Consider the following 13,552-nt stretch of genomic DNA (forward strand, 5'->3'; position numbering starts at 1 on the left):
AGTGAAAGGTGGAGGGGGAAGAGTCCTGGTATGGGAGGCGTTGTCTGCAGGAGTTGGCCTCTTATACAGCTACATAACAGAGTGAATGCAGATGTTCACCAGAACCTTCAACATGTGGTTCCTTAGCCAAATTCATAACCTAATCAGCCAGCAATTTTCATGCATGACAACGCTCACAGTCACACAGCAAAACCAGTAAAGCAGTTCCTTAAAGCTGAAAACATTGAAATAATGAAATGGCCAGCCCAGAGTCCTGATCTAAACCCAACAGAAAACTTCTGGAAAATCCTTGGCAACAAAGTTATGGCCAAAAAATCCACTACAGCCGCCGAACTGTGGAACAAAAATACACCAGAGCAGTGTGAGACTAGTGAAGTCCTGAGGCCGCAGATGTGCAAGTCATTCAGAGCAAGGGCCCCCCCACTTCCTACCAATTGTAGTAACCTTGATAAATTTTAGTTGTAATCTTTCTCCGATCATTGCCGTTATCCAATTTTGAACATTGGGGGGTTATTTAGGAAAAGCAAATCCACTTTGCAATGCAAGTGCACTTGGAAGTGCAGTCGCTCCAAATCTAAGGAGTAGATCTGAAATGAGTGGAAGCTCTGCTGATTTTATCATCCAATCATCTGCAAGCTAAAATGCTATTTTCCTTGCATGTCCCCCTCATATCTACAGTGACTTTACTTCCAAGTGCACTTGCAGTGCAAAGTGGATTTGCCGTTCGTAAATAACCCCCATTGTGTTTTCTAAAAAATAAGTGTTTTTTTTTTATGAAGTGCCTTGGTTATTTTGAAATATACTTCTAGCATGCTATAGCCACAACAAAAATTCCAGCAAGTGTTAATCAATGTAGATTACATTTCTGAAAAAATAAAGTGTTCGTAAATTGTTCTCCAATTTTGATCTCCAGTGTATATGGGATGATGGATTAAGTCTCTTGAACAGCAATTTCTTGCCCACCTGCTCCTGAAAAATGTTGCCTGCACCCAATACCAGATCACTGATCTGACACCAAGCTTGCAGGGAGTGAAGTCAGAACTTTTGAGGCTCAGACTTGTTCCAGAATAGCGGCTCAAGCCAGTGGATCAGCAAAAAAAAGCCATTTCAGAATAAGAGATCTATACAATAGCAACCTACAAACCTTTCTCACAGTTCTTTAAAGCTGCAAAAGCCACGCCAAACCAGACATGAGACCAAAAAAATAAATAAAAAATAAAATAAAAAAAAGGTCAGAAGCAGAATAGTCACCACCTTACCTGTTAAGGCACGAAGCTTCACACAGCATGCAACATAATCGTCAAAGAATATTCTGCCGCTCTTGCTGTAGCGCTTCACTATCGTATTAATTGTGTTTGGATTTAACCTGTAACCTTAAAATTTAAATAGAAAGTATATATTAGGAGGTATAGATGAGCACATTCCCAAAAAACAAAAAAAAAAAATAAATAAATTGTGGGGAAGCCACATTCACAATGAAACCTTGTTCAGCCAACAAACCAGAGATCCGTGCATCCTAGTCTTCTCATACGGGCATTTTAAAAAAGACATTTAGAAACATTCATACCGACTGCATGTGACTAACCAAATGGCCATAAACAAGATGGAAGGCTTCATAACAACTCTGCCCTTGTGCAACATTAAGGAATGCTCTTGATGTCCTTATCCAAGGAGGGTACAAACAAGCACTTGCCTTGAATAGATAACCCCGCTCAAGGCACCACTTGTATGAGAGCTCAGGTGACCAGCATCTTCAGTTAGAATCCTGCACGTGTAGAGGCAAAATTAATCGGGGCTATTTGGAAGAGCCCATCTACCAAGCTATTCACATGGGGTGCAAGGCCATGGGGGGGTCCGCAGCCTTAATGATGGCAATAGAATTTTGGGCCATATGCTTAGTTAGCACAGTAAAGGCCTGAGACTGCCACTGAAGCAACTGTAGGCTGCATTGCAGGTCCTGCCAAGGTAAAAAGCTTCAAAAAAAAAATAAATAAAAAAAAACGAAAAAGGGAAGCTGGTGAGGCCAACAGTAATGGGGCAAGCGCAACCATCAGTGGAAAAGGATACTAGGACCCTGAAAAGATGAGCTACCAACCCCAATGGAACTAAAAGCTGAGCCTAAGCTAGCAAATCCACCTGATCCTTTTTCACTTGTAACCTCTGGCAGCATCAACCCGTCCACTGCCAGGTCCGTACAACCCTACAGCATTGCTTCCAGCAAGCCAGCTCTGTACAGACCTGCATTCCTCCTACTATATCGCCTTGTCACTTCAGTGACCATGAACTTCTAGCAGAATTTTTTCAGCAGGTGCTGCTGAACTGATAGAGTATTGCATCAGCGGCACTGATCACAGCAATTTACCGGACATGTGACCCCCCTGAAGCTGCCAGCTGGTGCTTCCAACTCCCCCTCCCGCTGGCTGCAGCCACTGGCAGATCGCTGTCAGCATAGAGGGCAGAGGGGGGTGTTGGTAAACACGTGCTTAGCGGCCCTCTTTTTCCTGAAAGAATACAGTCAGTGATCACTACCGATCGTTCCTGTATGCTTTCATCACTGACATAGTAAACACTGACTATGTCGCACAAGAAAAACAGAAATGGAAGGTGTGCACACCTACTGCATTACCAAAGATAATTCAAGAAGAAATGTATATAAAAGTCGGTACTCACAAAATGGAACTGACAAAAGGCCATAAACACAGTGCATGGACTTGCACAGAACACGGGGTACAGCTAACACGTTTTGGGGGCACAACCCCTTCCTCAGAGCTAGGCTTACTATGTTTGTGAATGAAACGGTTTCAGTTTATGAATGAATAGGTGTCTATAAGGACGCCTATCCAATCATCTACAACGAAGTCTTTTTTTTTGAGCCTCTGATGTCTCCAAGGACACATTCCTCCCCCCCCCCCCAAAAAAAACATTAAGGATAGATTTAGAAATGCATCTAAATCTCCCTTGCTTCTGAAGTCCAATCCATATTCGGATCGAGCTACAGCGGCTGACGAAGTGATGCAATGCCTTCTTACCACCTGTTTTAATCCTATTTTGCAAACAAATGCACCAAATCTGTTGCACAAGGTCACAGGATGTTGCGCCACTTGCGTGTTGACATACATTTGTAGTAGTGATGGCATTGCTACAAGTTACCTCAATTTTACAGTTTGGAGAGGAAGGTAGTTCAACGGGCAGCAAAATTCAGTGCATGTCTGCAACATTACTTCAATACACAGAGCATTGGGTACAGTCTCCCTAGGCTCTGGCTATGGTGCAGCTGGTTGATGGAAGTCATCTTGAAATATTCAAAGAAAGAGACCCCTCCATATAAGGTGGTAAGCTTCTCAGGGAGAACAGGGCCATTACCCAAGGACACTAGCCAAAAACTGAGGCTAGTTTGGAATGGGCTGGACCATGCCGCCTCTTTTTGCCAATGTCCAGGTACTGCATATAATCCAGGCATAATGATTAAGGAGCCCGTCCTGTACTGAGCAGAAAAATCTTTAAGGCAATTAATCAGCTAGACGGGTCCATCCGAGTTGGCTGTACATGTCTATCAAACATTATCTTGAAATGGGAAGAACATGCATCACAATAGGAGTTATCAGCTGGTTAAAAATGCCATCCCCCCTATCAGACACATTCCACATGCAGGCATCCTGCTTTAAGAGGAAGATCCTCATTAAAAGTTACAATTCTATATGCTATGGACAAATGGTGCTGATGCTGTAATACTGGGGAAAGTCCTACAATCATTACTTCACCTCATTTTCCTGCGCCTTAACCACCTCAATACAGGCCATTTTACAGCTTTCAGCGCTGTCACACTGACAATTGCACGGTCATGCTACTCTAACCATGTGAAATTGTGGTGGGGGGGGTGAGTAGGGCAGAGTCTGGAATTCTGTGTCTATTTTAAATGTATTGAATATATATATATATATATATATACACACACACACATACATATATATATATACACACATACATATATATATATACACACATACATATATATATACACACATACATATACACACATACATATATATACACATACACATATATATACATACACACATATACATACACACACACACACACACACACACACACACACACAGAGAAGCCTTCGTGCAAGGGAGGCAACCCCCAGCAAGCGAAGCCTCTTGTCGGCACGCAACTCCCTCCCCACCAGCAGAGCAGTGCAGGGAAGTGTCAGTGAGACACTAATGCATTCAGAATTCACCATAACGCACTGCACTGAGGGGGAGCACTGCACCCCCACACATTGTAAAATATGAGAAATGTTGTTTTGTGCTATAAATTTGCTGTAGCTGTGAATATATACACACACACCAACTTTTGGTTTGGTGTGGAGCGCCGCACTCTCTCAACTGCAGGGGCCCAACGTATGATCCTGCACACAGGCCCTGCTTTCAGAAAATGCCCCTGAGCTCATCATTGTGCATCAATTTCAGACGCTTGTGACATCACATACAAGCACGTGGCTTGGATGTGAGAGCTGGATCAACGTGGTGAAAGAAAGCCGAGATGACACATCTACCTGTCCTGGCACACTCTTCCTATCACAGATAGAGGGTACAGATGTACAGGGGTGGTAGAGATGAGAAGGGGGTTCAGCAGTGAGACAGAAGAGCAGGGGGGTTATAGTGGCGGGGCAGCAGGAGAGCAGGGTGGTACAGAGGTGAGGCAGATGATCAGATGGGTTGAGTATTAGGACAGATGAGAAGGTGATTCAGCAGTGAGACAGAAGAGCATGGGGATATGGTGGTGGAGCATATGTGCAGGGGGTACAGTGGTGGGACAGCTGAGCGGGGGGGGGGGGGGGGCAGATGAGGAGGTTACAATGGTGGGAAAGATGAGCAGGGGGTTCAATGGCAGGACAGATGTGAAAAGAGGTGTATTGATGGGACAGGTGAGCGGGGGCTTACAGTGGTTGGGCAGAAGAGCAGGGGGTATAGAGGATGTAAACTTCTTTGAAAACATTTTTCGGCACACTGGTCAAAAATTTGCCTACCCCTGCCTTGGTGCATATACTTTAATGATAGTCTCTGCTCAGTCATGGCTCTATCAATATAATGAATGGAGACTTGTTTGGAATAGCAAATGCATCGATTGGATTGTATCCTTTTGTTGCAATTGGAAACAGCTTTGAAACTTTCCTATGGATATGAGCGATTTTTTTTTTTTTTTTTAAAGGAATAAACTTTTGAAATGTTTAATTTTTCAAGTATGCACTTTCTTGGGGTTAAATGTGGCACCTTAGAAAAAATAATGAATACATTTTATATGGTACAGTGTTACATGACCACGTAATTGTCAAAGTGAAACCGTGTTGAAGGCTGAAAATTACCCTGGGCAGGAAGGGGGTAAAAGTGTCTGGTATTTAAGTGGTTAAAGTGCATGTGAAAAGGAATTTTCAATATAACCAACAATTAATCTGCAGTGGGCACGCGATGAACATTGAGATCCCCATCAAATCAAGCTCATACATTTAACATAGATATGACAGATGGCCTCATTTGTAACTACTTACCCATTGACATAATGGCCTGGTTCAACTCATGGGGCTCCACTGACCCACTCCTGTCTTGATCAAATGTGCAGAAGTTCTGTTTCCAGGCACTTAAAGCTGCCCACAATTCTTTGAATTCATTGAAGCCCATTTTGCCTGTATGGTCCCTCTGATTTAGAGGAGTTAAAGAAATGTAAAGATTTTTCATGGTCTTATCAGTAAACATGGACAGATTTATTCATATACCCAACTTGGAGAACTGAGACACCAAATAGGTGTCAAAGCTGATCATACACCTTGTACTAACTGGCAGATTCAGTAAGAGGAAGACACCGACAGCAGAACTTTCTCAAACTTTCTTATTCACAAAATGAATGGTTCTGAGCGACGGCCCAATATGAAGGAACATAACATTTGGTAGCCGTCACCACTGAAAGGCAAAGAGATCACCTAAAGCCTGAGAAATACTGAGAAAGATATAAAGAGTATAGAGAGTAACTATTATTACTGATCATTCTATCATTTTACTCTACAAGTCTGCCAATACATCCTTACACACAAAGACTTCTAGAAAAGGATACATCCAACATTGCAATCATAATTCGGCAAGTTTCCAGGCTGAAAGCTGTTGAAGAAATAAAATAAAGATAAAATACACATACATTAAACATCAGTCCCTGTCCTCAAGGAGCTTACAATCTGAAGCCCCCAACTCACATGGGTACATATACACACTAGTGACAATTTAGACAGGAGCCAATTAACTTACCCCCACTTCTTTGTAGTGTTGAAGGAAAAAAAAAGTACCCGGAGGAAACCTGCACACTCCAGGCAGGCAGTGACATGGTTGGGATTCGAACCAATGACCCTAGTGCTGCCAGGTGGAAGTGCTAACCACTTAGCCACTGTATATGGTTAATGGTTATTTTTTTTCAAACATGGCAAACATTTGTGGCAAACATTTGTTTAAAAATACAGAAACCGCCAGGAATAAGCTGCCAAACAAGCGTATTTTGTCTAAGAAAATCTCAGTTGTGAGATTACATCTAAAGACGCCTGTAATTAACCAATGGTCACTGTCCTGAACAGAGTCTCCTCTCTTTAGGTGGGTAAAAATGCAACAGGTATGCATGACGCAGCATTGTAGTGTGAACATGACAAAAATTAAATAAAACTACCCCACACTCACAAGTCCTGATTAGATGTCCATCTACACCTATTTTGGTGACAACTGGGAAATAAAGGACCGATATAGGGGATTTTTTGTATCTGTATACATGAACACAATTTTTCTTTTAAACAGCTTTTGGTTACAAAGTCCTCAGCTTGGGAGATCAGAACACACAGTAGGGGAGATTTACTAAGAGAGCAAAATTTTGGTGCAGCTCTGCATAGAAACCAATCAGCTTCCAGGTTTTATTGCCCAAGCTTAACCGAACAAGCCCGATTGAGGAAGAGGGAGAGACAGGAAGTGCCAACCCGAGTGTTGTATATTAGATATTAGCAAAGTAAACCACTTACAGGAAATGACAAGCAAGCTCATCTGTAAATGGTGGTGTCTGCAGGTGTAGATCGGCATCCAAAACGAGTGTCCATGACTCTGGCCTATGACTGGCCGCCATGGAGTGCAGGGAGACGACGTCCCCAGGAAGCAGAGAGACCAGGGGAGAACAGCTGGATAAAAGGCTACGCGCTTGGAACATCAGCTTCTTCTACAGGCCTAGGCGTGGAAGTGCTGGAATGGTGGTAATTATATGTCTGGGCTGGTCACAGGACAACAGGCTCCAGCACACCTGATGGTCATGTGAAAGTTAATCACAAAATGGGTCGGCCAGACAACACTCACATGACCATCAGGTGTGCTGGAGCCCGTTGTCCTATGACCAGCTCAGACATCAATAAAACCACCCACAGGCCTGTAGAAGGAGTCAATGGCCTGAGCGCATAGCCTTTTATTCAGTTTCTCCCCTGGTGTCTCTGCTTCCTGGTGACGTCATCTCCCTGCGCTCCACAGTGGCCCAGACCCACTTCCTGGTGGCCGCAGGGACGGTTTGATGCTCCTCCAGTCATCTGCCAGTAGGGACAAGCTCAGGCGTGTTTGCATGCTCCACGTGCAGAGCCCGCCAGGAAGTTGGCGCAGTGCTGCACTAATCACAGGCAGTGAGACATTGGCCGATCTCTGCAGCCGCACATCAAGAAAATGTCTCACTGCCTGTGATTGGCGCAGCGCCGACTTCCTGGCGGGCTCTGCACATGGAGCATGCGAACATGCCTGAGCTCATCCTCATCTGCCAGATCCATGGACACTCGTTTGGATGCCGATCTACACCTGCAGACACCACCATTTACAGATGAGCTTGCTTGTCATTTCCTGCAAGTGCATTACTTTGCTAATAAATCGTATCTAATATACCAACTACACTCAGGTTGGCACTTCCTGTCTCTCCCTCTTCCGAAATCTGATTACAGAGCTGGCTCACCCTAAGAACTGTTGCTGTTTGGACCATTGAGCTGTTACTGCTCTCACACTGCCAGCCATATTACTTCATGTACACCAATATTTGCGCTTAGTTTTTTCTTTTTATTAATTGAACAAGCCAACGTTAGAAGGCGATTGGTTACCACTAGGGACGAAACTAATAGATTACCATTTTCATTATCGATCAATTACTTTCATAATCCATTAATCTGCCACTAACATAATGGGTTAAAAAAAATTAATTAGCCCTTTATAGTACAAAGAGAGCAAATCACTACTGTAAATATTACAGTCACTGTCCCATAGTAAAAAATGAACCCTTACAGTAGCGATTAATCTGCCCAACAATTTGGCCAAAAAATATGTAAAAATGCAAATCACGGCAAATTTTAAGGTTATTAACCGATTAATCTCGGCCAACTAAACGATTATGAAAATAGTTGCAGCCCTAGTTACCATGCACAGCTGCACCAGATTTTGCACTATCCAGTTTGTAAACCAACCTCCCAACTATGAAGGATCTCCTGTGTGGGGACACCATCAGACGATAGTTCGCCTGACTGCTTATCACCACTTTATGACTTCAATTGCTCTATATATAGGTCATACACACCTTTACCCTACAGAGATAAAACCTAATACAGGAAACCCCGAGCACTCATCAGTCGTTAATATTTAACCAGGCACACCGTTCTAGATGTGCCGATGACCATTCATAAATGACTTAGGACAATATAAACAATATCTACAAATCAATACACACTTGTGTGCAATTATTGGAACAAAAGCTCTCCTGAAGAGTCCATGGACGAAGTCTATAAAATAAAAGCCATTTAGGTTTTAGCCGTGTATTCGCAGCAATACGGGAAAATCCTCCAGGGAACCATTTTCATGGGCAGCCGACTGAACCTGGGTGACCAATCATTCAGCTCGCAAGGTGGATTCCTCCACAGCAACGAGGAGATGGGACCAGTCAAGAGGAATTCGGAGTATATTCAGCATTTCATTTTTAGATATATAGAGCAAGTGGTAGAAATCTCTAAATCAAATCATTTCTAATGACATTAAGCACGCAAATGTATAATTTCTTAGAACACACACATCGCATCTACTCTGTGCAATGGATCTGCAAAGAGCAGCCCAGATCCTCCTCTTCACAGGGTCCCTCGCTAACATTCCTGGCTCCTCCCCCTAGCAACCTGCTTGCTGTTGGAGCACTCATGAAGGTTGGCTTCCAAGCTGTCTGCAGTTCTGCCCTGCCACCCCACCACTGGCTGTGATTGACAGCTGCAGGAACCAATGGCTACTGTTTAGGTTTCTGAGCTTATGGGGGGGGGGGGGGGGGAATTAGAGAGGGACACTGCTCTTGTGCATAGGGGAGCAGAATTTAGTTTTTTTTATATCTTAACCACTAGTCACCAGCCACCGCAGTTATACTGCAGCAGGGCAAATCTGTGTAGCTGTATGTCGCGACAGCAAGCGGGCGCGATTACCGCCAGGCACCCGCTCATGGCAGAGCAAGAGCCGGAGACCGATCGTGTGTTCATACCAATGATGAACACCAATCTCTCTCCCCTCCTCTAGACAAGCCCCAGCCTCCCTACAGTTAGAACACCCAGGAAACAGTTAACCCCTTCCCTGCCAATGACATTGATAACACACACACACAGGTCAAGAAGGGGCAAATTCTTCCAGGGCTGAAGTAGTTAATGCCAAACGAAAAAAATAAATAAACCACAGGAAGCAGCATTTTGCTCCAGGTTCAGACCAGTGTGACTTGTCATGCTTGGAACTGTAAAAATCACATGACAAGTCTTAACCCACTGCCATTACTACATGTCAAGAAAAAGGTTCCTCCACTACTTTACCGATTTCATTAAGATCTGCATAGACTTCAGCTAAATGATGTGCAGCTTTCACACTGAAGTAGCGCGATTTCAAAGGCCAAAGGTGTGAACCAGGGCTAAGAGCGTAGGAGTCAACAGCATTGAAAAGTAGCGAACTGCAAATAGTTTTCTGGAGATTTTATTGTGTTTAAAATACTTACCTCCACTGTGCAGTTTTGCAAAGAGTGGCCCCGGTCCTCCTGTTCTGGCTCCTCCGAGTGTCCCCATTGGAGAAGTGCTCTCCTTGGTGGACACCCATGCGGGCGTGCTCCCAAGTCCCGTATCCATTTACACAGAATGCAGGACACAGCCCCATCCCCCGGCGCTGCGTCACTGGATTTGATTGACAACAGTGGGTGGCGGCACAGTGGTGTAGTGGGTAGCACTCACCTAGCAGGTTCAAATCCCAACCACGACATTACCCGCCTGGAGTTTGCATGTTCTCCCTGTGCATGTTACCTCCCACACTCCAAAGACATGCTGGCAGCTTAATTGGCTTCTGTCTAAATTGGCCCTAGTATATGATCACAAGACCCTCCCAAAGCAAAAAAAAAAAAAAAAAAAAAAAAAAAAAAAAAAAAAAAAACACACACCCCCACACACAACACCAGTATTTAAAGTGGTTGTAAACCCTAGTTAAAAAACCCTGCAAGACAAAAAAGCATAATGAGCCAGTAGGCATAGCCTACTAGCTCATTATGAATTACTTACCCAAGAACGAAGCCCCCCGCAGCTGTCCTAGTCCCCCCCCTTCGGCCGGCATCAGCTCTCCTAGGGGGTTACTTCTGTGTATTGTGGCTCCGGCGCTGCGATTGGCTGGAGCCGCAATTATGTCACTCCCACGCAGGAGTCGCCAGTAACAGTTAGTAAGGTTGAATAAAGACACCAGTCCATCCATTTCAACCTGAGTGAGTGTCTACAATTGTCCCTATCCCTGTACATTGCTCACTCACATCAGTCCCTACCCTCAAGGAGCCCACAATCCAATAGCTTTGTAATAACCAGAAAACGTCATGACAGGAAATTGCCAGTCATGACAGCTTCCCAGCACTGCAAACTACCAGTAATTTCTTTTAGAAATCGGTCGCAGGCAGAGATTCTGAAATCTGTGGCCAGTAAGAACTACCTGAATCTGTTGCACGTGTTGGAAGGATGTGCAGAACTGTTGCAAGACTTTCCTGAATCAGGCGGTGGCCGTTCTAAAGAGAAATACTTCCAATAAACAACATCTTTATTGAATTCTCCAATATGTGCAAAAGCAAATACCCAATATGTCAAAGCCATAAATAAAGCACCACAAACACCACATTGGGAAAAAGCTATGCCTTATAAATGTAAAAAATTAAATTTTTTTGTTATAAAAGTGTGTGAATGGCCAACTGAATATGAGGGCGAAGCACTTCCACATCTGATTCACTACAATGCAATTTCAGGAAACCAGTTTTTATTTGGCAATACTGCTTCTAACTGCTTTTTCTGGTACCTACCAATCTTTACTGGGATTATGACCTACAATGTCACTTGTTGCATGCACCCAGTGCTGGAATTACAGCCAAGAACGTCTCCTACTTACGTGTATAGGTCCCATGGACTCCAGCCTGCGTTAAACATCTCTGTAGTTCTTCAGCGTCCACTTCACCATCCTGAAAAACAGCGCCATTTATTTATTTTCACATTCAAAACCAGACACGTTTCACAATGACATACAAAGGCCAGCTTTGCATATGAATTGCCATTTCAGCAAGTACAGCAGAACGCATCAGACCAGCTGCGGCTTTTGGAACACTAAACTCATAGGCACATATTTCCTGAAGGTGGGCACACAAAGCAGAAGCTGTTTTAAAAGGTTAGTTCAGGCGGACAGACATCAAGAAATGGGTCATTCGCCCCCTACCCAGAACCATGCAAAGTATTAGATTTAGATAAAAGCTGGTAGTACTCTACAATAGAAAAAATTTACACTCTTGTGGTCCTCATCTCCAATTTTGCTCCATTCAGCATGACAGCCTCCATCATTCTTCAACATTGGACACTTCTGGCAGTGTTTATCATTTGTGTCCCCTGCTACGCGCTATGGTTCTGTCCTGTGACCCCTATGCCACTACAGGCACAGCCGTGATGCAGGGGGTTGAGGGATGGATCCATAGTACATGCTGGGGGGCACAAGCACCTGACCTGGAATGAGTGATTGAGGCTGCAGTTCTGGAACAGCAAGGGCCAGGAGACGAGGGCCACCAGAGAGGAGAGCAGAGTAGCTTTTCTCTTGCCGCTAACCTTGATCTTCATCCTTAAGCCCTGGTTCATACCGCATGCCAAATCAGCGGCTATTGCCAACAACGGCACCGCCTGAATCGGTGCCGCATCAATTCCCAAAAGTAGTTTCTGTACTACTTTTGGCGACTTGGAGTGCGATTTCAATAGACATCCGTGCAGAATCCCGCACAGATCTCCGAAATTGCCCCCGAAGTCGGGACTGATATGCAGGAATGAAATTGTGCGAGTTCAGACAAAATTGCACGATTTCATTCCCGCCGTCACTGTGAACCTAGGCTTAGCCCTGGTTCACATTAGCGCAGCTTTAAAATGGCGCTACTTCAGTGCAAATTCAAAGGCACAGATCCATGCAATTTGGAGCCCCAATGAAATCGCAAAAATAGTTCAGGAACCTTTTAAAGTTGAAACGATTTGAACAGTTCCATTGCTGGCAATGGGGAGAAACTAACCATGCAATTTTGAACTGTCAAATCTCACTGGGGTGAGAATAGTTGCTCACAAATATAGGTGATGCTGAAAAAAAATAAAAAAATAAAAATAAAAAAAATAATCACTGGAGAGTGGGACATTTTTCTTTGGGAAGATAAAAAATGTATAAGAGTCCAGCAAAGATGGTATTCGCCGAGTGTAAAAACCACATACACTGCAGAATTTATGATTTCGTGGCCATTTTTCTGAGAAAATTAAGGATAACACAAATCTTTCACTCATGTTTAGAGTTTAGCTGAAGACATCAACTGTGTTTACTCTTTAAATCATAATGGCAACAGAAATGACCCTGATCAAAAGTTTACATACCCCCATTCTTAATACCATGTATTGCCCCCTTTAACATCAATGACAGCTTGAAGTCATTGTGGAATTTGTGGATGAGGCTCTTCTACTCAGATGGTAAAGCTGCCCATTCCTCTTGGCAAAAATCCTCCAGTTCCTGTACATTTTTGGGCTGTCTTGCATGAACTGCATGTTTGAGATCTCCCCAGAGTGCTCAATGATATGAGGTCAGGAGACTGAGATGGTCACTCCAGAACCTTCACTTTATTCTGCTGTAGCCAATGACAGGTCGGCTTGGCCTTGTGTTTTGGATCATTGTCATGTTGGAATGTCCAAGTACGTTCCACATGCAGCTTCCGCCAGTATTTGTTAAGACCAAAGTTTCCTGTGCCTTTGTAGCTTACACCAGGGGTTGACAAATTTGCTTGGAATCTAGGAGCCAGCTTAAAAAGTTAGGAGCCAGGTCCGTGACGGCGATCCGGACCTGTCCCTGGCCTGACATGGAGACGAGTGAGGGGAAGATAGCAGCGCCGTCGCCCCCCCCCCCCCCCCCCCCCCCCCAAGTCATTGCCCATAGCTCTTAGAGGGACATTTTATTTATTT

The 13,552-nt window shown here is 44.1% G+C and overlaps 1 protein-coding gene across 1 annotated transcript in view; it reads right to left on the reverse strand.

Annotated features, from left to right (window-relative positions):
- Nucleotides 1-13,552, reverse strand: part of GCA (grancalcin) — a 54,897-nt gene that overhangs the window by 8,384 nt on the left and 32,961 nt on the right. The window contains exons 3-6 of the mRNA XM_077447577.1: nucleotides 11,475-11,544; nucleotides 6,118-6,161; nucleotides 5,558-5,705; nucleotides 1,260-1,373 (exon numbers count right to left, since the gene is read on the reverse strand). Coding sequence (XP_077303703.1) covers nucleotides 1,260-1,373; nucleotides 5,558-5,705; nucleotides 6,118-6,161; nucleotides 11,475-11,544 — 376 coding nt within the window. The remainder of the gene's footprint in view (nucleotides 1-1,259; nucleotides 1,374-5,557; nucleotides 5,706-6,117; nucleotides 6,162-11,474; nucleotides 11,545-13,552) is intronic.

The sequence above is a fragment of the Lithobates pipiens genome, unplaced genomic scaffold (assembly GCF_037356315.1).
Source record: "Lithobates pipiens isolate NorthernLeopardFrog02 unplaced genomic scaffold, aLitPip1_a1.2 Scaffold_22, whole genome shotgun sequence".
Classification (NCBI taxonomy): domain Eukaryota; kingdom Metazoa; phylum Chordata; class Amphibia; order Anura; family Ranidae; genus Lithobates; species Lithobates pipiens.